General features: G+C 52.2%; 6 protein-coding genes and 1 non-coding gene across 7 annotated transcripts; 3 read left to right on the top strand and 4 right to left on the bottom strand.

The window, feature by feature from the left end:
* Nucleotides 1–4,718: 4,718 nt before the first annotated feature.
* Nucleotides 4,719–4,790, bottom strand: SMAC4_13141. Its single transcript has one exon. It is a non-coding gene; the product is annotated as a tRNA-Gly (tRNA).
* A 1,355-nt stretch (nucleotides 4,791–6,145) lies between these two features.
* SMAC4_00491 (uncharacterized protein) lies at nucleotides 6,146–8,931 on the top strand. The gene is made up of 3 exons (XM_066089438.1): nucleotides 6,146–7,069; nucleotides 7,746–8,134; nucleotides 8,196–8,931. The coding sequence occupies exons 1-3, from the start codon at nucleotides 6,200–6,202 to the stop codon at nucleotides 8,827–8,829; spliced, it is 1,893 nt and encodes a 630-aa protein (XP_065945884.1). The 5' UTR covers nucleotides 6,146–6,199; the 3' UTR covers nucleotides 8,830–8,931.
* An 852-nt stretch (nucleotides 8,932–9,783) lies between these two features.
* On the top strand, nucleotides 9,784–12,841 carry SMAC4_00490 (uncharacterized protein). Its single transcript, XM_066089437.1, has 2 exons — nucleotides 9,784–10,356; nucleotides 10,430–12,841. Exons 1-2 carry the CDS (start codon nucleotides 10,186–10,188, stop codon nucleotides 12,170–12,172), a joined length of 1,914 nt encoding a protein of 637 aa, XP_065945883.1. The 5' UTR covers nucleotides 9,784–10,185; the 3' UTR covers nucleotides 12,173–12,841.
* A 172-nt stretch (nucleotides 12,842–13,013) lies between these two features.
* Nucleotides 13,014–15,447, bottom strand: SMAC4_00489 (uncharacterized protein; the record flags this gene model as incomplete). Its single annotated transcript, XM_003351893.2, has 1 exon — nucleotides 13,014–15,447. The coding sequence occupies one exon, from the start codon at nucleotides 15,445–15,447 to the stop codon at nucleotides 13,306–13,308; it is 2,142 nt and encodes a 713-aa protein (XP_003351941.2). The 3' UTR covers nucleotides 13,014–13,305.
* A 2,279-nt stretch (nucleotides 15,448–17,726) lies between these two features.
* On the bottom strand, nucleotides 17,727–19,830 carry SMAC4_00488 (uncharacterized protein; the record flags this gene model as incomplete). Its single annotated transcript, XM_066089436.1, has 3 exons — nucleotides 18,955–19,830; nucleotides 18,691–18,880; nucleotides 17,727–18,634 (listed from the first exon to the last, which is right to left on the bottom strand). The coding sequence occupies exons 1-3, from the start codon at nucleotides 19,558–19,560 to the stop codon at nucleotides 17,727–17,729; spliced, it is 1,704 nt and encodes a 567-aa protein (XP_065945882.1). The 5' UTR covers nucleotides 19,561–19,830.
* A 196-nt stretch (nucleotides 19,831–20,026) lies between these two features.
* SMAC4_00487 (uncharacterized protein) lies at nucleotides 20,027–21,583 on the top strand. Its single transcript, XM_003351891.2, has 5 exons — nucleotides 20,027–20,200; nucleotides 20,407–20,568; nucleotides 21,107–21,216; nucleotides 21,269–21,386; nucleotides 21,455–21,583. The coding sequence occupies exons 1-5, from the start codon at nucleotides 20,179–20,181 to the stop codon at nucleotides 21,505–21,507; spliced, it is 465 nt and encodes a 154-aa protein (XP_003351939.1). The 5' UTR covers nucleotides 20,027–20,178; the 3' UTR covers nucleotides 21,508–21,583.
* A 199-nt stretch (nucleotides 21,584–21,782) lies between these two features.
* Nucleotides 21,783–23,420, bottom strand: SMAC4_00486 (uncharacterized protein; the record flags this gene model as incomplete). Its single annotated transcript, XM_003351890.1, has 4 exons — nucleotides 21,783–22,281; nucleotides 22,361–22,591; nucleotides 22,689–23,260; nucleotides 23,322–23,420. The coding sequence occupies 4 exons, from the start codon at nucleotides 23,418–23,420 to the stop codon at nucleotides 21,783–21,785; spliced, it is 1,401 nt and encodes a 466-aa protein (XP_003351938.1).
* Between the last annotated feature and the right edge of the window lie 2,192 nt (nucleotides 23,421–25,612).

Genomic DNA, 25,612 nt, shown 5'->3' with positions numbered 1-25,612 from the left:
CTGGACCTTGTGAAGGTTTGTGGGTTGTGGGTACGAATAGACACATCCAAGAGTCCAAGACACCTTGCTGGCCCTGCCGAGGTGCGATGACGGGGGACGAAATATTGGTGCCCAAAACTCAAATCTTTTCCATTTGGTGACAACTACCTCTTCTAGGCATGCCGCTAACAACCCCGAGTTTCCTCCCTACACAGCGAGCCCTATATGCCTCCGATCATGTGGTCTCTGAATCATGTCTCAAACCGGAGTACGGAATATCACGGTCTCTTCCCGGTATTCCACTGAGGCCTGGGGCCCTTGAGCCCTTGACTGGGACTGAACGTCTCTTCAACGTACTTAGCAGGGGGCCAGGGGGAAAGGGCTCATTCCCCAGCTTTTCGAGATGTCGATGATCATCAGCAGAAAGTTCAAACCCAAATACAAACCGTGAGAAAATTGCCGACGAAAATCCACGAGAAAAACAACAACTGGTGATAGGGTTAGTGTATATGTTACTGCGATGACGATAGTCTTCGAAGTCGAGGAAAAAGCACACGCGACAAGTTGCGTCCAGCACTCCAGCACGCCCCATGATCCTAGAATTCAGAATTCTAAAGACCTGCCGGATGCAGCCCAGTATAAGCCAGGGACACAATAGTTCCCCGAGTCGGCGAAGCTACCGCTAGCGACTCTCATCCGTCCGGGTCCCGAATGAGCGCCTTTTGCAGGCTACGTAGGCGACACAGGCGTGGGAACCGCCGGGTGGGGTGAAAGCGAGCGAGGAAAAGGAACACCCTAAAACTTAAACCATTCCTAAGCTTCCAGGGCCACCCTACCACAAGCCTACATACCCTGAGGGTTAGAAGGAAGGGTTGTCATGGATCTCCACCCGAGACGATGGAATTCTTCGATAAACTAACCACTCCCGAGGTTTTTGTAGATGTGAGAATGGGTTTCCACGATCTTTCACTTTTTAAACACAAGTTTATCGGTGGTTGTGATGGAAGTCCATTACTCTCAGGCAGTTAATTGTCTTAAAGTTAACCCTTGTTAATTCTTCTCTCTTACACAGAATGTCGCAGGCAAAGAGCAATTCACCCAAGTTCACAACAAAACAACATCCCATCCAAATGTCTTCAAACTTAGGTAACATCTCCCACATGCATTGGATACCTACGGGTTAAGCAGCTACCTACGGGTTAAGCAGCTACCTACACTACACAACCAAGACAGAAAACGAACGCCGTCGACATTTGTCTCACACCGGCCGGCATAAAGCAAATCATGCAGTTCACCTAGGTATGATCCTAACTCCGCAAAGTGATTTGCTCACGAGGCACGAAAGGCTGCATCATCTGTCTACCTAGTGTACGTAGTTCGCCATTTTACACTACAACGGCAGCATTGAAACCCTCGTGGACACAAAAAAAAAAAAAAAAAAAAAAGGCCGATGGGATCTAGCAGTAGGTACCTATGTATGTATGTCTCGAAAGGAAAAAGAAAAGAAAAAGAAAAGAAAAAGAAAAGAGGTGGATCTGGTGGGAGAGGAAGGAAGGGATGTGGAAGGATTCGAATGCCGGTCTCCAGCTTCCGGTTCGTTCTGAGGTGAACGAACGTGCCATAGCCTTGGCGATGGATTCGATTAAATGCGTCGGATAGTACAGTAGAACTACCAGCTGAGATTCGAGCTTGTGGTGAGAGGAGTGTACGTCTTCTCGATTGGTTGGGGATGTATATGAGATGGGTTCAGCCTACCTTCTGATATAGGTCTATGGGAAAGCTTCTCATGGTCCTGGACAATTACGGTATACTGGGGCGTATCCGAATATCTTACAGTATTCAAACAGGAGGGACTAAAGCGTTGGTAAAGCTGGAGTGTCCTTCTCAGAGTGGTCAGGCTATCTCCCAGGGAAGCCGAGAGTTTCTTCCCTCTCCGCTCTTCCCTCTTCCCTTTTCCCGCCTAAAGCTCAGTCCTTCTGACACCATTGAAGTCTTCCTGACCTGGCAAGATCAACATATCCCAGGTCAATTTGTTCGCTAGCTCTACTCCTGTTTACTCCCCATTGCCGCCGCCCCAAAACTTCACGTCTCACACATACCGGAACACAACCTGGTCGTGGCCAGGCGGGCAAGCAAAGCAAAGCAACGGTGACACAAAAACCCAGCGTCACACTGCGCTACGTAGGTACTCAGTTGCATGCAACAATAAGACTCGGGCGAAAACCACATGCGTGATACAGATGCATTCATAGATATAGCCGTCGTGTTACGTTCGTGTGGCATCCTTTTATGTTCCAGTTATCTCGGTCGTTATGCGGTGAGCCCATTGGTGTTAGGTGAGGTAAGGGGTGGCAGGTAGGTTGGGATACATTACATGCAAGACATCTCGTGGGGTGGGTTGGAAGTCAGGGGCTCTAGGTATGGTAGGCAAGGGAGAAGACTAGAGGTATTGAGTTCTTGGGGGTCTGGTCTACAGCGTCAGGACGGAACATGATTTGGAAAGTAGCTGGAGGCGAACATCAGCAATGTTGGAATGAAAGTGAACTTACAAAAACACAGGACCACGAATGAGCACCTAGGAAACTTATCCTACCCACACCACCTCTCCCATCTGATCGTACGTATCACCATATCTAGGTAGAGGTACCTCCTCCTAAGCGCCGACCTGGAATCCATCTCTAGGTACCCTAGGATTATCCGCGGAACTTTCTATGTGGACTGGAGTCGTAACTCTCCAGTCGGTCTCAACTCAAGTTACCTCTCCCAAGCCACTTGTGCAATGTATCTGAAACACAAATTCAATGATGGATGGGAGGACAAAGCAGTGCAGTGCAATGCAGTGCAACTCCTTCGCCACGTGTAGGTTGCTGATGGTGTCCTACCTTGGCCCCCTCTCCCCTTGCCTCTGCTCTGTTCCCCACCCCTCTGTTCATGTTTCCTTTGTGCTTTTGTTACCTCTCTTCAGCTGCTGCGTGCGGAATTATGGCTGCTGTGTTTGTGTGCTGTGTTTGTGTTGTGTTTCGTGGTAGAGTGACAGTTGTAACTAACTACATACCTCTCTACCTTCCATTGAAGCTGAAGTTGTATAACCTAACCTTCTCTAGGGACACTCGGTTGTACTGTCACTTCTCAGTCTCCCACTGTTCATTTCATCCGTCGGGATATTGCAGTCGGGTTGTATCAGTCTGGTGGGAAAATAGAAAGCAGGAGATGGATAGGTAGAGGTATACAGAAGTAGGTATAAGGAAAGGAGAAAGCAGTCGTGGATTGGTGATACCTATTCTGGATCATCATGTACGATCTTTGAGTCACCTGCCTGTTGTACGCTCAGTAGCGAGGACTGGAGGTTCAGTTAGAGGTAAGCGGCAATATTTTCTCAACAAGAACAGAGACAGGTCGAGCGCCCGCGTGGAGTTTTCTGTCCACGCTTTGCCCCTTTTGCGGGATACATTCTTGTCACTGATATTCACCATGATGTCCTGTTCAACCCTGTTTAGTACCACCCTTTCCTTCCATACGGTAGGTGGGCAGATACAAAACAGAAAGCCGACTTCAGAACAGGCAACTGGACCACGACAACACCACACAACCGGATAACCACACGCGTCGAGACACCCTTCGTGACGTAGACGACGTAGATGACGTGACGCTGTGACATTATACGGTAGTTTGCTCCTAACATTCCTGTTACCATGGCCACGGTACACAGGGGTGCCTATCTTCTGTACAGGTAGTTGCTATTGATGTTCCCGTTACCGTTATCGTTACCACTGGTGCTTATGTTGGGCCAGGTTCAGCTCGGGCTCGAAATCTCAATGTTCACTCCGACATTTTTCTCAATCTTCCTTTCCATTCGCTTCCAGGTTCTTGTTCGTTTTTACGGTTGCTCTCGCACGTAAAATCTTTTGACAAATGATAACAAAAGAGAAGTAAGAGATCCGAAGGCCATGGTATCGTTCAAAACTCAGCGATTCCGGACTGGAAGCTCAAAACAGGGACTGGAGCACACTAGAAAATTTGCACAATGGGCTGGATGATGAGAAGAGGGGAATTTGTGTATTTTACGAACTACACCTACCTACATGGCACTACCTAGCTAGTAGCTAATCTCGTGTCTCTTCGCGTGACTGTATATCATGTCTACCTCTGGCGAAGAAACAGAACATGCATAGCCGCATAGGTGCCGTGACCACGAGAGTTTCCTTGATCGTTCTTTGCAGCAAGCAGCAAGACAAAACATACATCCCAGACAACATACATCCCAGACAACATACATCCCAGACAACATAGAACGCACGATAAAACGTGACCAGATTAAGTAAGTGACTCACCTACCTAGTTTTGCGGTCCGTGACTTTGAGACGGGTGATGAAAAATTAGGTAGTAATGTAAATGTTGGGATGGCGGTGATACTCTCCGAGTGTCCAAAGGTAGGTCTGTAAGCTCTCATAGCGTTATTCTAAGTCCGAGATGCGTATTTCGAGAGGAAAAGAAATAACTTGTTCTTCGTGCATAGAAGCATGTTCGTCGTATGTCTGAAGGAAGCTACCCAGATTTCGAACGTGGTTTTCCATGTTTCGGCAAAGGCTGTCTCGAGAAAGGGAGTAGGATAAATACCTGTGGCTAGCGAGATCGAAGAAAGAGAGGAAAAGAAACGATTGCCATCACACTAACATTAACTGACGACATCACTACTGTATTCATAAGGACAAAAACAGAAAAAAAAGTAGGAAAAAAGTTGCGCCAAGAGGGAATCGAACCCCCCCCTCAACCTTGGAAGGGTTGAATCCTAACCACTAGACCATTGGCGCATTTTATGGTTTTACTTGTTTGCTTCCTTGTTGAAGGTAAGCTCATCGTGATCTCCTTATATTGTAACTGCCAACGTGTCCGCACCAAGGTAGTCGCGGTGGAGCCTTCGGAGCCGATAGTTTGTCTTGGCATTCCCGCCGTTTGAATGAGACCGAAGAGAAAGTTGGGTTGGCTAGGGTTAGGGTTTAGCTCTGTTCGAGATGCCTCAATGACAAGAGGGGGTCTGAAATTGATCGGAAGGTCCTAAGATGAGTTGTTGGTTAATTGGAGTTGAGGTATCTTGCGCACCTTTCGTCAACTCGGACGTGACTCCATGGAATGCCAGGGGGGCTCGGATATCGGGAGTGTCTGCGAGCCGGAGAAGGACTGGTTTGGTGTGAAAGATCGAATTCTGGAAATGGAAGGCCTCCCGGGAAGCTTTTCTTAGCGGATGAGTGATGATTGTCCGTTGGCGCTTCATACGTAGTCTAAGCTTGGTCAAGTCCCGGTGGATAGCAAGATAAGCCAGAGGCTTATATATACACTCCGAACAATGTGGCATGGCCCGGGACGTTAACTACGGAGTTGATGGGGGTTGAAGCCGGATCAACACCTATCAGGAATAGGTGTTCGTTGACTCATCGAACATATCTCACTACCAAGATGATATCGTCATGCACAGCCCTAAAAGGCACATGAAGCGGTCGCAACGGTTATGGTGTGCTGACCTTCCGGAGCGTGAGCGCGGTCCGCAGTAGCTTTGACGTTGCCTTTCGGAGGTGTGTAGTGTAAGCGGAATCCCGAAATGGGTCATGTCCGTCATTGGATCCTTTCCCGGGGATTTCTGGAATAACAAACCAACCAGAAAGATGGTGGTGAAAGCTCGTAGTAGGGGCGACAGTGTCCAACCATCCGTTCTTGAAAGAGCACACAACCGGTCAGCATGGCGCCCCAACCCAACGACCTTCACTGGATTGTCGTTGGTATGAGCCATGAAGCTGAAGTATGAAAGATCGCGCTCAAGTCCGGGAGTGTACCGCAAACCAAAGGCGCAGTTGGCACCGCGGCACGTGCGATACTTCCTATTGGTCCCATGACAAAGAACCGCACAGCCCTATGGCACCAACATGGCCCATGTGGTTGCTCCGGGTTATTGTTGTCATTTGCTCATTTTCATCCGGTGGGAAAGGTAAATGATCGCTCTTTGCAGCACACTCGCGCTTGGCCCGAGGGTATAACCTCCCATGCCACCCCCATGGCACTGTCTCGCGGTCTCACGGGTTTGTTGGAGGCCTGGTGAACATGCCCATTTAGGGGTTATAACACTCGTTGTCCCAACTCCGGACACTCGACAATCAAAATGACTACTTCCCGCCAGTCGATCCTCTCGTTTCCCAGATGAACCAGGACCCTGATATGCCTTCTCATAATGGTTGGAATCTCGTACCTGGCGAAAGGATATCGACAAATCGGCGGCCATCGCCCCTTTTCCAAGATTGAGGTCGTGCTTCTAATCTCCCTGGCTTCGTTCACAACCTCGCTGATTATTTTCTCGATCGTCTACTCTGCCCAACATCGGGGACCTCTACGACCAGCGCTTGTCGTTTCGATATCCGGATCGATGATCTTGCTGTTAGCTATTTGCTACATTGTGTACAGCAGGATACATCAAGCTCGTCAGGATCACGATCTTGAGAATCAGGAGGATGGGCAATCGAGTCCGTCGAGCTACACCATCAATACCTCCAACTCGCCGTCAACCGAATACGTATCCCCCAACATGCGTTTTGCACCGGCGAAGGACTTCCGTAACAATCGGAATCGGCCATTCTGGGCCTCTTCGACCACCATCCTACCCGCAAATGCGGCGGACGAGGAGAGACTGCTGGACTATAGCAGTGAGCAGCAGTACATAGCTGAGAAAGACAAGGAACGGAAACTTGGTACAAGCCGCGGGGGTAATCTTGAGAAGACAAACAACATCAAGATCATCATCACGGAGCCGGAGCCGGTAGCTTCGCGACATGGCATGTCCCTCGAATTCGACCCCCTCAGATCCCATCCGGTCGAGTTGGGTCGAGGTACCACCATCAAGCAATCAGGAACTCTCCGAAACCTGACTGCGATCCCCAGAAGCGTAGAGTCTGACAAGACTGCGTCAAATCGAAACCACTCAGTCGGTTCGGGCTCAAGAACACCAGGGCCCAGTTCGGCCTCTAGATCCTCTCGGCATCATCATTTGCGGAAATCGAGAAGGCCAACCATCAGCAGCGTCGGCGGCAGGCAGGACTTGCGAGCTGTTTTTCAGAATGGAGATTAGATATGGAGGTGGTTTGATGCAGTCGGTCGACGGTTGAAATCCATTGGAAACCGATGATGGCGAGTTGGAGTATGGCGGATACGACGTGCTCAGGTACCGGGGGGAGTCCGGTCAGTTTGGATGAACCTGACGTAGGGGTGGGAACAGAGCGGAACATGGCAGACATGGGGCCAACTTCTGGAAGTGTCCTGCGAATTGATGAAGGGAGCATTAGTTCTAGACTTTCGGATTTCGAAACGATACTCGATTTGAACGTATTGCAGAGCGTGAATCTCAAGTCGGTCCTCCGCATACAAACCTGCGTCCGACCGATAAGAACCATTTTGGTGTTTTATGCTATTGTGCTGACGCACGCATGCGCAGGGTTCGATAAGCTTATCGTAAACGCGACTTTTCCCAAGGCGGCTAGCCAATCGATTATCCAGCTCCTCGTCCCTTAGGGAACCCTGCTTGTAAAAAACGGATGGGAGGAGCACTCCAACCATAAAGTGGAGTGTCCATTCTGACGCGGGGCGTTAGAAGAAAAGTCAACTTCTGGCAAAGGCCTTCCTTCTGTCTCCCGATTCCTCTTTTCACAACAACCCTTTTTTTGCCCATCCATCCATCCATCCATCCATCCATTCACATCCTCACCCTCATATTTTTCAAAATGCAGTCCATCCGTCGCGCCGCTATCAGATCTGCCCTCTCTGCTTCGAGGGCCATCACCACCCAGGCTCCTGCTGCCTCCTTCTCCGCCAGCGTTGCCCGCACTGCTCTTGTCTCCAGCAGAATCCAGGCTATCCGCTTCTTCTCTCAGTCCCCCCGTGTCCTCAACACCGAGGAGACTACCCAGACCGAGCAGACCGAGCAGACCGAGACCGAGACTGCCCCCGCTGCTACCGAGGAGGCTGCCGTCAAGCAGAACTCCAGTCCCGCCCACACCGCTTTCGTCCGCAACATCGTCTTCGATGCTACTGAGGAGCACCTCAAGGGCGCTTTCGAGAAGTTCGGCGATGTCACCGACGTTTTCCTCGCCAAGGATGCCCGCGGTTTGAGCAAGGGGTAAGTTTGGAATCCTTTCTACATATCACGTTGAATTCTGCTAACAGATGGTGTCCTACAGTTACGGTTTCGTTACCTTTGCCACCAAGGAGGCCCTCGAGGAGGCCTGCTCCCAGGTCGACGGCTCTTTCTGGCACGGTCGCCGCATTAGCGTCGAGCCCCGCAAGGAGAGGGCCCCCCGCGGCGGTGCCAACGGCGAGCCTTCTTCCTGCCTCTTCATCGGCAACATCCCCTACGAGACCACCGATGCCGAGCTGAACAACATCTTTATCGGCATTGACGGTCTCAAGGACGTCCGCGTCGCCGTTGACCGTGCTACCGGCTGGCCTCGTGGCTTTGCCCATGCCGACTTCGTCGATGTCGAGGCTGCCGTTAACGCCTTGGAGAAGCTCCAGGGTGTCCAGCTCGGTGAGCGTACCGTCAAGCTCGACTATGCCCAGCCCTCCACTCCTCGCCAGCCCCGTGAGAACAACGGCGAGCGCCGCGAGTATAACCGTGACGGCGGTAACCGCAGCTACAACCGTGAGGGCGGCAACCGCAGCTACGGTAACCGTGACGGTGGTAACCGCAGCTTCAACCGCGAGGGTGGCAACCGCAGCTACGGCAACCGTGAGGGTGGTCAGCGCAGCTACAACCGCGAGGGCGGCAACCGCAACTACAACCGTCGTGACCAGGGCGAGTCCACTGAGTTCTAAACTAGCAAGCCGCAATTAGAGGGCATGCAATCGTTTACGACATGACTGGGTGAAGAGGATGGGAAACGGATGTAATGGAGGGCAAAACTGGGCAAGTTCGGTTTTAAAAAAAAAAAAGCCGGTTGTGTTTCTTTGACAAATGTTGCCAAAACTGGGGCACATTGGGATTGGGAAACTGTGGGATTGGTGTTGTGGCGCCTTTGCAGTACGATCACTCTGCGTACATCATCCTGACCTTTTTGCTTTTGCAATGATACCTGTACAAGTACGACAAAATCTTCTCTTCTTTCTTCTTACTGCGACTAGTTGTTTTCGTTTACCATATTTTGTTGGTTATATCAGGCTGTACATATGTACGAATAGAGATTGGGTGGTCTTTGTGCAATATTTCTCTGCATTCTTTTGCGTTCTGCATGCCATTTGAGTGACGTGAAAAAGAGCTTTGAATGCGTCGTTCCCTTTTCTTCATCACTTTTTCATCTTGAATGTGCATTGCCGTGCTGCCGGCATGTGAGCATGACTTCCGCCGCCGCACTCTCTGTCGTCCGATAGTTCTCGGCTGTCGTTTGGAACGAAGGGATCAAAGATGGGTCCGGGGGCGGGGGTGTTCTCCACGGGCCGGGCTGGGGTTCGGCTGAGGTGTGGTTGACAAGACTCCATTGGCGGGGTCGGTAGCCGCGGCCAACGAGTGGCCGGCCACCGGCAACTGCCAAAAGCCCAAAGAGCACAAGAGCGCGGTTGGTGGGCACTGAATGGTTGTCTGGCTGGCTGGCTGCCTCGGCATTTCCAACAGTTCAGGTGGCGTACAGGTGGTGCCCCCCTCGTGCCCCTGAGCTTTTGGCGCCCAAGGTTGCATGCAGAGCCCGATTTCTAACTACGCTGCTGCCATCCACTACGGGCATGGACCCATCGACACCGTGCATCCGCTACTTACAAGACAGCACACCTGCCACACCCACATCCCTCGGAGTCGGTCAACTTCTTTCCTTCCTTCCACTTGGAACAACTTCAGCTGGACACCGCCGCTTGATCACTAATTAACTCCACAAGCCCACGTGCCTGGCTTGTCTGTTCTCTGTTGCTTCCACGTTTTTCTTCCTCTTTCAACCCAAGAGTCATCCTTTCTTGCCGTTGCGCAAAAGACTACCTCATAGCTACCGCCACTTCTAGCCGCCTCTACAATACAGCGCGAGCCGCTGCTTTCCCAACAGTCGAACGCATATCCCGCTCCACTTCACCTACAAAGAAGTGTCAAGAGCCCGCGCATTTCGTCTCCCGTCCTCGGCTTGTCAACCTCGCCGAAACATCACCATTGTCACATTATTATAACCGACTTCCATATTCAGTATCTTCAAAATGTCTTTCATGGGAGGAGCCGAGTGCTCGACGGCGGGTAACCCGCTCAGCCAGTTCACCAAGCACGTTGGAGACGACAAGAGCCTCCAACATGACCGGCTCGTCAACAGAGGTCCCAATGCCGTGGCTGGTGGCTTCCGGAGTACCAACCGCGGCCCTGGGCAAGATGAGGTAAGATTTCCTTATGGACATTGTTGACGGCGGAACGTGCGCTCTTGGCTAACATGATGACCCCCTAAAACAGATGGTGAACGGATTCCTAAACCAAACCCCGGAGATGGCTCATATGCCTCTCGAACAAGGACACATGCTCCACCTCGACCCGGCGGCACAAGGCGTCCACATGCGCGCCCAGAACGCCTCGCCAGCATGGGCTAAGGACTTCCACAACACACAGGCGGCTATGGAAGCTGCCTTCAATGCGCCGCCCGGAACCCAGTTCAGCGCCGATGAGTTCTCCAAGTTCCAGCAAATGCACCCCCAGGCGGCGCCGGCCACCGCCAGCCAGATGCCGGCTCAGCGCATGATGGGCGGTGGCATGATGGGTATGGGCAATATGAACTATAACATGATGCAGCGACCCATGTATCAGCCTATGGTCGGCATGCACGGCCCTCAGATGCACAACATGCACCAGCAGCCACTACAGGCTGAGGGCAAGGGCAAGGGCAAGGTTGTTGAGCTCGACCAGAACAAGTGGGAGGAGCACTTTGCTCAGTTGGAGATTACTGGTGATGAGGCCCGTGCCATGGAGCCCGAGCTCAACAAGATGGACGAGGCGCTGCTTCACTCTGAGACCGGCGCCGGGGATCTCGAATCGATCTGGCGCGGTATCCAGGCCGAAAGAGACGCTATGAAGGAGTTGGACGAGATCGATGTCCAGGACGACTTCGCCAAGTTCGATAGTGAGAACCTGGAGAAGGAAGACTGGACGCTGAACGGCAGACTTGGCGCGGATCCTATCGTGCAAGAGTACCTCTTCGAGGAAGATAACTTCTTCCGGGAGACACCAAACCCATTCGAAGAGGGTATTCGCATCATGAAGGAGGGTGGAAACCTGTCGCTAGCTGCCCTCGCCTTCGAGGCTGCGGTCCAGAAGAACCCCGACCATACCGAGGCCTGGGTCTACCTCGGACAGGCACAAGCCCAGAACGAGAAGGAAGAGGCCGCTATCCGGGCTCTCGAGCGCGCCATGAAGCTCGATCCTAACAACCTCTCCGCCATGATGGGCCTGGCCGTCTCCTACACCAACGAGGGCTACGACAGCACCGCCTACCGCACGCTCGAGCGCTGGCTGTCGACCAGGTACCCCAGCGTCATCTCGCCCCAGAACCTCTCCTCGGCCGCCGACATGGGCTTCACCGACCGCGCCCAACTTCACGAGCGCGTCACCAACCTCTTCCTCGAGGCGGCCCGCCTCGCTCCCGATGGCGACCACATGGACCCCGACGTGCAGGTCGGCCTGGGCGTCCTGTTCTACGGCGCCGAGGACTACGATAAGGCGGTCGACTGCTTCCAGGCCGCCCTGCACTCCACCGAGCTCGGCACCTCCAACCAGCGCGAGCAGATCCACCTGCTCTGGAACCGTCTCGGCGCCACCCTGGCCAACAGCGGCCGCTCCGAGGAGGCCATCGCCGCCTACGAAAAGGCCCTCGCCATCCACCCCAACTTTGTCCGCGCCCGCTACAACCTCGGCGTCTCGTGTATCAACATTGGCTGCCACGCCGAAGCCGCCGGCCACTTGCTCGCCGCGCTGGACATGCACAAGTCCGTCGAGAAGAGCGGGCGTGAGAAGGCGCGTGAGCTGTTGGGCGGTAACGCGGGCGATAGCGACTCCCGCATCGACAACATGATGACGCAGAACAGGAGCACCACCCTCTACGATACCCTCCGTCGCGTGTTCACCCAGATGGGACGCAGGGATCTGGCGGAGAAGGTTACCACGGGTGTGGATCCGGAGATCTTCCGTGGTGAGTTTGACTTTTAGAGAAACAGAGAACTGAAACTAGAAGAAGAACAAGAAGAAGCACAAGAGCTGCAGCCGTCGCTGAATTGGTATCATTATGGGGGACAACAGGATGTTTATTATGATGATAGCGGTGATGCCGTTGTAGACGAGCTGTCTCAGGAACACCAGGGACAGGAGACGCGGTGGTGGGAGAAGGACGACGACAACGACGACAAGGACATTGATGAGGGGTATGTGTCGAGTAGCAGTGCGTCGTCGTCGAGTACTGTGTCGAGTGGAAAAACACTATGCTGTGCGGATGATGATCAAGTTCGTCAGGCATGGGCTGAATTTCACGGCCTGACGAATGGGGAGGAGTTTTGTCGATCGCCAGGACATTTACTAGAATAAGTGTATCAAGTAGTCTACTTAACGGAGCGAAACATAGCTACACGGATGAGTTGTTGATGGGTTGTTAATGACTTGAGGAGGCCGGGAGACGGAAAATTCGAAGATGGATGCTTGGTTGTCTTTTTGGGTTAGTTTTGCATTTGCTGGGTGTTTTGTTGTCTTAGTCTTGCAGTCTTGATATCGGAGAGAAAAGGAAGAAAGTGAGCGGCGAAAAAGCGCATTTCATGTCGTTCACAAACAACATAAATACCGTCAGTACATAGGGTTTCACGAAGTATATGCATTGCTATAACTTGCCTTTACGTTGCCTTACGTTGGTCGTTATGCTACCCATGGTTCTGGAGTCCTTTTTACCCTGTGATTATCATGGACGGTAAGTAATCATCACAATACAAATGAATGGCTGCATTGGTCAAAAGCATGCGTCCTGCTAGACTTTGAATCAGATCAGGTATGATGGATGCCAAAACTTGAAGACGCTGATATTTCTATCGCTATGCCCGAGCCTGTAACCATAGCGAGATGATGTTCGTAGAATCCGCACCGTCCAATGTATGTCTTTTGGGATATGATAGAGCCATTGCTATCACACCAAGCAATGTCGAGATACCTATGCCGCTTTGATGCCACCTAATGTATATGTATTCGCTGCCATCCATAACCGTTTTTCACCGCACCAACAGCCCCAAATCCACAACCCACGGGTATACGTTCCGCTCCCTCCAGCGTCCACCCGGAGGAGGAGGCCCAGGGCACAGAGCCTATTTGACTCCAATAAAGCCAATGCCGCTCCTCGCCACCTTCAGGGCCTGACGCAGCGCCTGATCCTCTCTGTCCGTCCATTGCACACTAAGCTGGTCCCACTTAGAGCCAGGCGTGTTGTACTCCTTCTTGAACTGGGCCTGCATGGCCTGCAGCCGGCTCATCTCACGCGGGTCGCCGGTGCCGGTGTAGACGATGAAGGCCGTGCAAGGCGGGAGGTTGTCGTAGATGCGCTTCAGACGCTCGCCGAGCGTCTTGAGGCAGGTTTCTAGGGGTGATACGGTATCTTCCTTCTCTTCCTCATCCTCTTCGTCTCCCTCCTTCTTCTCAGCTGGCGGGCCGCCGGCATCCTCGGCCACGAGCTTGTTGCGGTTCCACCACCCTTGTAGAGCCTCGAGCTCACGCATGCGCGCCCAGACGAAGTCAACGCCGCCGCCGGGGACTTCGAGGCCGTCGGGATCGCCCTTGACCGCGCGGATGATACCGGCTTCAACCTCCGCATCGGACTTGCAGGAGATGCTGACAGTGGCGGCGTTGCCGGCGCTCCTGCTTACATCACCCCAGTCAACAGCCGCGCTGGTCTTGCCAACGGGAGCGCCGCCCGTAGCCTCCGGACCAGCGGTAGAGCGGTATGCTGTGCCAGCGCGAGCGAGGCGCTTGAAGAGGTTCTCGCCTTGGCTCTCTCCGGCGCCCCATGCCTTGCCCTTCTCGCACTTCCTCTTGACCAGGTCGAGACATGTCTTGGCGTCTTCGATACTGTCATGTCCAGCCTCACCGGCCTTTTGAACTTCGCGGTTGAGGAACTTTTGTGCGAGGTACTTCAGCGATTGCTTGAGGGGGAAGCCGCGAGGGTGGGGGAAGAGAAGCGAGGTGTCGACGATAAAGGGGTGAGCCAGCTTAAGAGCCTTAAGATCAGAGTCAAGCGAGTGACCGAGAAGAATCGACTTGGGGCCAAGAATGTCGAGCAAGCGGGCCTGGATATCCTTCAATGTCGTGTTAACGGGGTCGATCATCTCTTTGGTGATACCTGAGAACCGTGTCACATAGTCAATGATAGGCTTGTCCGGCTTGACGAGTTCGTCGAGAACAACGCTGCCGTCCCAAGCAACCAAGCTGATTCTGGTAAGTGAATACTCGGCCTCTCCGGTCACACACATCTCGCAATCGAGGGCGTAGACTTCCCGGCCTGCGGTAACACTGCCCTGCTGCACGTCTCCCTCGGGAACCTTTCCATCCTCAAGGTTCTCAACTCTGGTGTGTACCCAGCCTTCGCGGTCCTTGAAATTATCTCTCTTCTCCCCTGGCTTAAGCATAGCTGGGTGGACGGGGAAGCCGTTCTCCATCAGCTCCTCGTTGCTGGCCAAGAACTCGGTGATGCGTGTTCGTTGGCTCTTCCAGCCGTTGGGTTCGGATACGGGCTGGACTCCAACTCCCTTGTTCTTCGGGACGGGAGCCGTAAGCATTGCCTGCATCGGCGAATGCAACTTGCCATACTTGTCGTCACCTGGAGCTTTTACAGGCCACAAATGCGGGAACATTTCGGCGAAGGGCTGCAGTACTTCGGGCAGCAGCTCCTTCTTGAGCTCGCGTGGATAGTACTCATCAGGATCAGGCGCGCCCCCAGAGGTCGCTTGACCAGGCGGGGGTCCAGTGTAGGCGGAAAAGTCGAGACCCTTCTTGAACATGGCCTCATCGAGGCCGGGTACCATGATAGCCACGATCTTTCTGAACTCAGGGCGATGCTTAACGGACACCCATTGCGGAGCAGCACCATCGGCGAAGATGTACAGGATCAGATCGCGCAGAGAAGAAACGTTGATCTTGGAGAAAAGCCTGGCCTGGGTCGAGAAATGGATGCCAGGATAGCGTTTTGATTCTTGGCCAGGAATCTTCTTCAACTTCTTTACTGGCCGGCCGTTTTCGATGGTCTGCCAACCTCCGCCGTCCTCATTCTCATCTTCGGGGCATGGGCGTTTAAGACTGCCTGATGATGCAGTTGGCGTCAATTCACCGTCTGTCGGAGCAGTTGAAAGCTGAATGTTGGTGTTTTCGGTATCAATGGCCATAGAGTCGCCCTGAAAGGTGGCCAAGGCAGCCGCAACGCCGCGCTGACCTTTGCTCTTGTTCTTTTTCTTGCCCATGATGAATGCGCTTCCTCTGAGGGGAGTGTGACTGGAAATATCCACGGAAGTGCAACGGCGATGAAGACGGTGAAAGAGAGTTGATTGGGGAGTAAAAGTGAGACGGAAATGTCCAAGTTTTAAATTGGGTAAATTATGGAAGTGCACGTCTGAAGTTGAAGTCGCTGCAGTTGGATCAAACCAAAATGAAGACCCTTGTTCGTGCCTGCCAACCCCAGGCATAAAACTGCTGGAGCCTGGAGCGAGTCACCGGCCGTCGTTGCGGGCAGAGCCCCACTTTAGCACTTAATTGTGGCCGGATTTACTGTGCCTTTTAGAGCAAAGCCACATCTTGTCGTCCAAGAGGGTGGCGTCTGCCACTTTTGGTCCCTGCCAAGACCGTTTCTGCGAGGTACGAAATACAAGTAACTTATACATGTGCCTACACGATTTGCTGCTTCCTACATTGAGAGTGCAGAGCACGAAATTTCCCACAAACCTGGTGTGATTTTAATTCAAGAATTACAGTCACCATTCGAGTGGTCTTGATTTCAAGTTCTTTTTGGCTCTGAGTCAACCAACAGTTTGCGTGATCTAACTCCGACTTCTTCGCCCTGCGATTCTGAGATCCTGACGCGCAAGGCATCGCCATACGCTATATTCTCCTTCTTAATCCCCTACTTGTGAATTCCTTCGAAACACTCTGCTCTCCATCGGCCTCGATATTTACATCTCACCATGGAGCTGGTGGTCTGCCGTTGCAAGAAATGCCGGAACACCATAGGCAAGTTCATCAACCTGTGGATGCAAGTCAATGAGAAGGGATTCAGCCCCATCATCAGATCGGACGACAATCTGTAAATTGTCTGCGACGGAGAAATATTCGACGGACATCGTGGAACAGTGTCTGAAAATTGGTAAAGTCCCCTAACTTCCCAACTCTTCGTATTTGACATTGGTTCTTACAATCAAGTCTTGTAGTAGACGGCAAGGTGTATTTTGTGTCAGTTGTTCCGCATCCGTTGGTGTCAAGTATTTCAAGACGCCAGTACATTATGTGCTACACGAGTAAGTTGGATATGATTAATGGCAAAGATACCATGAGTGATGGCTAACAAGGTTTTGTAGGACTCCGATTATATTTCGAGCTACCTCAGTCATCCTGTCCAACGACGCAGGCGACAGAGTAAAGTGTGCTATCGTACGCTTCCTCAGCTACAACAAGCCGGCGATAACCAGCAAAGTCGGGTCGACCGAGAACCAGGGAGCACAGGGTGTTGCTCGGCTGAGATTGCCTAAATTTATCGACATTCCCCCCCCCCTGGAGAATGAGGTTGCCAGCCAATGACCGCGTGTTAATCAGACCGACAGCAATACTCCCAGCATTGCCAACACTGTGGAAAAGGCGGTCGATGGCGCCAGAGAATCTCTTACCAAACTCCTCGAGACCACAGTTGAGAACTGCATCCTGGAGGTCAGAAAAGGCTTTGATGATCTGGCATCCTTCAAGATCGAGGTCCACAATCTGAAGAATGTTTAACATCGACAAATCACCTTGCTCAACGGACGGCTCGATTTTGTTTCTTCGGAACCCAGCCAGACACATAACGAAGCGACAGAGTCCACAAATCAAGTGCAACAAGAGCTCACGGACCTTAGGTCCCAGGTCTCTGACCTCCAAAACCAGATCAATATCTTAACGCCAAAAGCAAATAACAGCGTCCCTGTTACAGATTATGCGAACGAGATTGCAACCCATCGTACGGAAACTGTGGACTTGAGACAGCTGTTGGACAACACACGCTCTTACAATACAGAACGGAGTTTTCCGTCGAGGGAGCTGGATATCCTCACAAGTAGCATCGCCAAGATAGGCAATCGTGCTAGCCATGTCGAAACCCTGCAGATGGAGTTCGAGATTCTCAAGGGGAGGATGGGACGGGTCGAGACTGACCAGCAAACTGCCGAAAGGCAAAAGGCATCACAAGCTTCCGAAGCAGGAGATATGTCGCAGTGCATCTCCAGGTCTTCTGCATCTCGGAAACGGACATCGTCTGAGGCTGGCCTTTCTAAGGCAGACATCGTGGCAAAGTTGCCTGTTGCTTCAGTGCGTTTTAGTCGTTCAGCTCATAAAAGCCCCTCCTTGATTGATAGCCTGTTGGGCTCGGCCAAATACGGTGGACCAGGAAGCAGACTGGCGGAAAGGCGCCAGGGTCCTCGACTTCGCCTGCCAAAGGCATCAATCAAGAACGGGGAGCCTGGCCACGGAAGGAGCAACTAGTCGGGCTTCCATTCCGGACTCACTTGCGAGCCAGGCTTTTGTTGTCTCCCAGCTCAGCCTCGATAATCTCGATCGCGAAACTCGCGAGCTGTTTGATCGGCTTCAGCACAACGTCTTCCCAGAAAGCCTTGCTCGCAGGATCTTGCAAGTCGTTTGCCCAATGCTTGACCATAGCGGCCTCATTTTCGTCGCGGTCCTGCAGATCTCCGATGTCACGCAACATTTCTTGGGTTCCGAACATGACATCCCACGATGCCACACCTCCTATTACACCGTTCTGTCTGACGAGTCGGAGAATCACCTCGGTGAGAGAAACAATGTCGACCGTTGCCAGAACCCCAATAACACCCTCGTGGTCGCAATACCGAGCAAGATCGCCGCTATAGGTCAGATCTCCAGCCGCGGACAAGAGCTTTGCAATTGTCATCAACGTTTTGACCCTGAATGGCGCGAATGATTCGGGATACTTGAAGGGCCAGGATTCCACGGCAAGGAAGCAGTGCAGAGGAAGCGCCTTGGCCAACGTGGTGCGGTTAGATCCCCACATGGTAGCTAGGTTGAGAATTGTGGCAGGAAGGGGATCGATAGCCCACAACTGAGCGTCGATAAGAGGTTTGCAAAGCTTCCACTTGGCTCGAGCAAGGTCAATGGGATCCCCTTGACCCATTACCGTCAGCTCCATACACTTCCAGTGTATTTCCTCGATCTTCGATTTTAGTACTTTCTTTGACCTTTCAATGTAAGCAGGAATCAGGCTGGCGACATCGGGCTGGAAAGTGGCGGAATTCAACCATTTGACACCTGGAGAGACTCCGCAAGCCTGGATCACTTCGTAGACATTTAAGTCGTCTTTGCAGCGAACACAGTTGCACTGGAAGTGGTAGAGTCGAAGTGACTCTTGCCTTGCGCGGCGAGGGGCTGTGTGATCTGGTTGATAGAGTTAGAAGTGGAAAGTTTATTTCGAAAGTTAGGGTTTGCCATACCGATGTATGAAATCAGAATCTCGTCGCCCGGTTCGATATCCCGTTCCGCTTTGAGAAAAGCTTTGCGCTTCTCGAAGGTGATGTACGCGTTTGGCACGCAAGAGTGATTCACCATAGAAAGACTAGGGTGAAGATAGATACCAGCCTGTCCGGTGTCGGCATCAAACCTGTTGAACGCATTCGTTTGGATCTAACCGCCGCACCAGTTAGTTTACACCACCCCTTGAGTTTACACAGACTCCCACACTCCAAAGTCAAACTTACCTTGCACAAAACCTCCATAGCCTGCTTCAACGTCTCATCACTCTGCAACAAACCCGCATAAACCACCGCACCCGTCGCCTGCAACTCAAAATCCTTCCACAGCTCCTCATCAGTCTTGAACCCCTCCACATTACTCTCTAACGTGCCCCCCGGCCCAAACGCCTTAGTAACCTCCTCATCCCCAGCCTTCAACAACAACATGACCTGCGCCACCGCCCTCACGGGCGTCGGCACCCAATCTTTGCCCGTCCGCTCCCGGATCCGCTTGAACATCTTGCACTCGGCCTTGTGCACCAGCTTCCAGTGCTGCCGCTGGCACTCGGCGTTGCAGTACACGGCTGCCTTGCAGCCCGTGCACGCCTTGCACGTCCGCGGCCCGGCTTTCACGTCGCCCTCGAACTCGATCGTGCCACTGACGTAGAGGCAGTAGTTGCAGGTTGTACGCATGTTGGCGTCGTCGGGGAGAGCGAGCAGAGGGTTTTCAAGGATGGCGATGGTTTCGCCGGCGCCGAAGCGCTCGGTGGAGAAGACGGTGCGGCCATGGTCGAGGCCGGGACTGCCGCTGGTGCGGGTTTTGGGGATCGGAGGTGGGTTTGCGGAGGCCATGATGGTGGTGATCCGGATGGTTGAAGTTGGGGTTGTTGATGAAGTGAAACAGAGAGTTCTGTTGGAGGTTGCTAGGGTGACGGTTCTGTTGTGCGGAAATGTTGAAGGGCCAGTGACAGTGGCGACTTGGCGAGAGGTCTCGAAGAGAACGAAAGGGTGAATTGCCGCTTCCCGTGAAATTTCTCGGTAGATCAATTAAGCCGCGACGCCGTGTTTTACTCTCAGATCAAAAGGTCCCAATCTGTACTCTTTGCTCCTCGATGAATGTTGTCGTGGAAAAGAAGCTGAAGTGGCTGTCAGGAGAAAGTGAAGTCACTGTTTACTAGGATCCCGGGGGGCATGCCACCCCGCCTGCAGCGAAACAGAAAGTGAACCCCTGGAAGCCCGCAAAATTCTGCCCCACAGAGCTGCTCTCATAGCGGGGCAACCACCTCCATCCCGTCCCGTCCATCGTTGCTGCCGCGCCGACCGGTCCTCGTGGCCGCCCCCGATTGACTCTGGAACCTCCATCATTCAAACGACGACTTGACATCTGAAGAACAACGCTTCATTCACTGACCAAACCAACCTACATCGAACTATTTCCACTTGTTTTCGACGTCAAAAGAAAAAACAATCATGTCCGGCAAACAAGAAGGAGGTAAGCATATCTCCCCGTCCCTTTCAACTACGTTTCCATTCAAGCTTCATCCCCCTCCATAGCTGCTCAAGCTCAAGCTCAAGCTCGGGCAGCTCTATCTAACCTTTACCCCCTACCCCCTGCCCCTTTCCGTCCACCCCCTCCTCCTACCTACTTCACCCTCTCATCTTCACTTTCTATGGACCAACACTAATATGACGTCCCAGTCAACATCGAGAGCCTCAGCGCTCAACAACTCACCGCCGTCAAGAAGCAGCTGGATGAGGAGGTCGAGCACCTGACGGCCTCGTACACGCAGCTGGCTGCGGCGCAGGCCAAGTTCAAGGAGTGCTTGCGGATTGTGCAGACAGGGAGCAGTTCTTTTGATGGTGCGTTTACTTCCTCTTCTTACCTCCCCTGTTTTTTTTTTGCCTAGCTGCTTCTTTCGTCTTGGTGTTGGCGGTGGTGGATGAGAGTAGGGTCGGATGCATGATGGAGTTGTGAGAATGAGATTGAGAGCTTTGGGATGGGAGATGGGCAAAGAGGATGGAGATGGCGATGGCGATGGCGATGGGGCTGGGGATGGGTTATGTCAAGCTCCCACCCACTTGACAACCAATTCACCTCTCCGTGGCTTCGTCTCTTCGCCCCTTACCCCTTCCTCGGATTTGATTCATCACCTCACTTACATCATCAACAAACGTCCACACGCCCTTTGCTCCCATGTACTCATCTCATGGTGTTGCCACCGTCCACCACCTCCCCACGTCCCACGACTCCCGTTCCTCCCCCCTTATAACTGCCCCTCGTCCTCTCTCCTATTCCACCACACCCCTCCCCTAATTCCATTCCCTTCATCGCTGCCCAAACCAAGACAAACGTCTACCCTTCAGTCATAGTCACCGCTAACAAGACCCCTCTCAACAGACAAGAAAGACATCCTCGTCCCCCTTACCAACTCCCTCTATGTCAAGGGCAAGCTTTCCAACCCCGACCGCGTAATTGTTGATGTCGGTACTGGGTTCTACGTTGAAAAGGTACGTCTCCCCGCCATCATGACCCTACATGGCACTGACTGGAAGCGTCCAGGACACCAAAAGTGCCACTGAGTTCTACGATGCCAAGGTCAAGGAACTTGGCGCCAACATTCAGAACCTGGAATCTATTGTCCAGGGGAAGACTAACAACCTCCGCGTAGTGGAAGAAGGTACGGCATTCTCCTCTCTTCCATTTGTTGCGATCCTGGCAGTATTACTAACAAGAATCACCTTTCAGTCTTGAGGCAGAAGATGGCACAAGGAGCTGGACCTGCATCCGCACAGGCATAAAGGAGAATTTGACTTGTCATTGTGTGATTGAGCGAGTCAAGAAAAAAAAAATGAAACCAACTAAAGCTACTGTATGGCCCTTGATGACAGCCCTTATCTACTTGCACACGCGTTGACCCCGTTAACGATTACCATACCATCGCACCAATATATTTGAAGAAACCCTCCATGGCCGTGAGCTTAGCAGCCAAACATTCGCTATGACCACCATTCCAGCTTTTGGTATTTCACATCGCTAATTTCCACCCATGCAAATGCAGTCAACCCAGGGTTATCTACACAATCGTATCCAACAACGTCTGAACCTTCCCAACCCAGTGCAACAAGGCAGCAACCGGGTCAAGACCTGTAGTGGGATCAGTGGACGACCTTGAAGAATCGAAAAACTGCTTGGGAAACGTCTCCCAGGGCCGTGGTCCGGCCGAGACGTCAGCCTTGGCCATACTATCACTCCACTCGGGTCGATACATCGCGACGCTCACACCAGCGACCGGCTGCTGACTTTTGGCGCCTGCCGACAAAGTGCTCCACTGTTGGTAAAGCGAAATCTCTACGATGTATTCCTTGTTGAGAAAATAGGACCAGGTCGTTTTACCAATGAGAGCCTCGATATGGTTTGTCTGGGCAAAGGACGCTGCAATGTGGGGCTCGATACAGTTGGTGTTGGGGTTGCGGCGAATCTTGATACCGTTGTTGAGTGTACGCTGGTCGAGTGGAAGCTTACTGTCGGTCTCATCGATGGGAGACTCGACTTTCAAGACCCAATCATGTTTCCTGGGACGTCGGGTGTTAGTATTGCCATGAGATCAAGAAGAAAATGAGGAAGACACTGAGACGAGGATGTGCGACTTACTTATCTGGACATGCCGTGGCGAGATCGACGCTTCGGTGGCTCTTTTCTCGATGGAAAACGTTCAATGCGCCCAAAGTTAAACGACCATCTTGGGTCCCATCGACGCTCACTTCGAGGTTGACATTCTTTACTGTTACAATTACAGAGTCCTCTTTGCCTTGGGGGTCTCCAAAATCAGCATCGAGGGAGAAAGCTTGTTGGATCTGCTCGCGCATTGATTCACCACCCAGTCTGAGCATTGTTAGGAATAATCCCAAGGAAGGCAAGCAAGACAGAAAAAAGACAGAAGGGGAGAACAGAAGGAGAAGAAGTTATGGTATGTACGTACCTCATCTCCATGTAGGACGTTCCTCTGTTGTTCACCCTGCGAGCCAGTTTCGAGAACTCATCGAGCGTATAGCTCGTAGTACCCTTCTTGCGTTCTTTGAAGAAGAGTTTGCCGAAGCCGATGCGCATACGCATTCTGTTGGGAGAATACCTCAGGCCGTCACCCACGCGGACCATTGCAGCAGTGAGGTTGCGCTTGTAAGCTTTGACTGCCAAAGCATCAGCCACTTCGCCAGAGCCAGTGGGCGCCGCGGCTGGTCTGAACCATGTGGTTCCAGGGCCCTCCTGGAGAAGAATCCGTACGGCGCGCCGGTCGCCTCTGGGTGGAGCGATGAGGATTGAATCTTGCCAGACTGTCGCATGACCCTCACGGAGTACCAAGCTCTTCAAGATGGAGCTCATGGCCTCCCTAGCCTCCTTGGGAGAAGCAGCGGAGATCAGGATGGGATCTTCCTGTCCGCTGAGGCGAATCCTGACACCGTGTTGATATTCAATCTGCTCCACGATTGTCTTGAGCTCTCGGTCCTGGTCGTCCACAATGCGAAAACCACGGGTTGGGACAAGCAACTCCATCTGCGGAGGGTGGTATTAGCATATGCGGCATGGAGGCAAAGGAGAGCTGAGAGGTACTCACCTGAATGCCAAAAGATTCTGGCCCTTGACCGCTACGCTGGGAGGACGATGAAGTCCCCGAGCGAGAGAAGACCTGTAGTAGTCCAGTATTCTGCGACATGATGGCTTCGGCTTGAGTGTTGTGTCTTTTGGATCTGCTCAGGAAATCTGTCGTTTGGTGACGTAACAGCGAGACTGGAGGTGAGACAGCAGAGTCAGAAAGTCCAATACTGGTTTGTTTGTTAGCTCGGTACGCCTGGGGAGGGTGGTGAGGTCGAGTTGAAACAACAAGCGCGACAAGGGTCGTCGAACGCGTAAAGTAGTGTGCGGGCCGACAAGTGGAGTGTTAAGAGGACGTGGAAGAAGAGGGGGAAAGTAAGAACAGCAACGTGTGAAGAGGCTGGACGACGACGACGAAGATGACGACGACGAAGATGACGACGATGTCAAAGACCAGTGTCAGTGGCAGTGGTTGTGGTGATGGTGGTGGTGGTGGTGGTGGAGACACCAAAGATTATGATGAACAGAAGAAGAGAAGGAGGAAGATGGCGGGGGAAAAGGAAGATGAGGGGGTCTTTAAGAACGCAACAAGGCGCAAATTTGATCTTGTGTCCGACCAAGCACACAATGCTCGATGCGCTACTCGGCCCCGAACTGAAAACCTGATAGCTGGAGGCAACTGCAACTGCCTCACTGGACGCTGGCTGCTTTGACGGTCACTTCGAGGGGAGGGCATGGGCAAATTAGGGAAGGAGCAAGTGACGACTGTCTAAGGTACCCGAAGTGGGACATAGGAAGATCCACATGTGACTGCGGGAACATGGGTAGCTCTTACCCTACGAGAGATTCACAACCGGATACAACCTAAGCTCTTGTCTTTCTGGAATTGAGTTTTGATGCTGTGGTGTTTCTGGCCGAATGCGCAGCGTCTAGCAACCTGATGCCGTTGTCCGTAAATCGTGGTAGATATTCGTTCTTGGCTCGACGAGTCGCAGTCTGAGTGAAACTTAACAGCAAATGTCAAGATACTCGATCGCAAGAGCAAACTTGATGTAACCAGTCTGGACAAACGCTACTTGTTAGATCTCTTGAATCAAGTGATGGCCGGGAGAAAAGAGCATAACCACGGCACTCCAGACAAGGATACTTGCCCGGTAGCAGGCCGAGCAGGACTCGTCATTATCCTTGGAACCGGAAAGGGCGATCGAACAGGAGAAGTAGTGAATTGCGTCACCTGGGGTAGAGTTTTTTGAAAGGGAAAGAGCAGGGCAGCTTCTGCGTACCCGTAAGGCCATTTGAACTAGCAGGAACAACGAGGCGAGAGTCGGCGGTGGGTTTGCTCTCACTCCATAAATGGCGTACGTACCGGTAATACAGGCACCTTTGGTGTGATGTAGATAGGTAGGTAATCTGTACTGTAGGTGGCAACTGCGGTGATAAGTCTGGAAACCGCGATACAGTCTCTTCCTGAGCCTGACGGATGTGACAGGAGCGTGGGAATTATAGCAACAAGTAGAAGCTTTGGCTGGAACTGTTGTGATTTCCAGGTTGAAGTTGGGCATGGAGTTGCAAGCTTTGTAGCTGGGGTGTGAAGGAGCTATCCATATATAGAAGATGATTTATCCTCGATCACAGGATCCACCACTGCTGCTGGCAAGTTGAGATGGAAATAATTGCTTTGAAGCAGGCAGAGACTAGGGAATGTCCGCCTTTGTGTAGCCTTTGCAGAGGAAGGGAAAGGAGGAGGATGAAAGTCAAAATATTTAAGCTCTCGGTTTAACGGGAGCTTTTATCTCTTTCCCTCGGCCTCGGTTTGCTGAGCGGAAGACAAACCAAACAACTTGTGGGTTGAAAAGACCTAAGGGACAGGATGAAGTAAACCCATGAATTGCAGTGTCTTCTTGCCTTGAGAGCCTCCAGTAAGAGCCTGAGTCTCCTCTTTCCGGTATTGTTTCTCTGCACTGTAGTTAGCATAAATACTGGAAGAGAGAAGCGGATGGTTGCGACTGATTTCTCTAACGAAGAAGACATCAAGGAGGTCTGAGGTCAGTTGTCCCGACCATTTGAAGTAGAACTATTGGAAGGCACAGTCAACAGATATAGCTTAACATATGCTCGCATGTCTGGACTTGGACATACGATATGATAACAGTATTTTGAAAATCATTTGCCCAAGACTTCAGTCTCAAGCACACAAGGGTGCCACAGACAAACAATACATCCAGCAGATGTCGTGGCACGACCACGTTCAAAGTTCCTTTGCAGATGTGCGAATCATGATCTGAGAATGATATATCCATGTTTGATGGTCCG

The sequence above is a fragment of the Sordaria macrospora genome, chromosome 1 (assembly GCF_033870435.1).
Source record: "Sordaria macrospora chromosome 1, complete sequence".
Classification (NCBI taxonomy): domain Eukaryota; kingdom Fungi; phylum Ascomycota; class Sordariomycetes; order Sordariales; family Sordariaceae; genus Sordaria; species Sordaria macrospora.
Note: the sequence above shows the minus strand (reverse complement) of the source record. Positions and strands in the feature narration are given on the sequence as shown.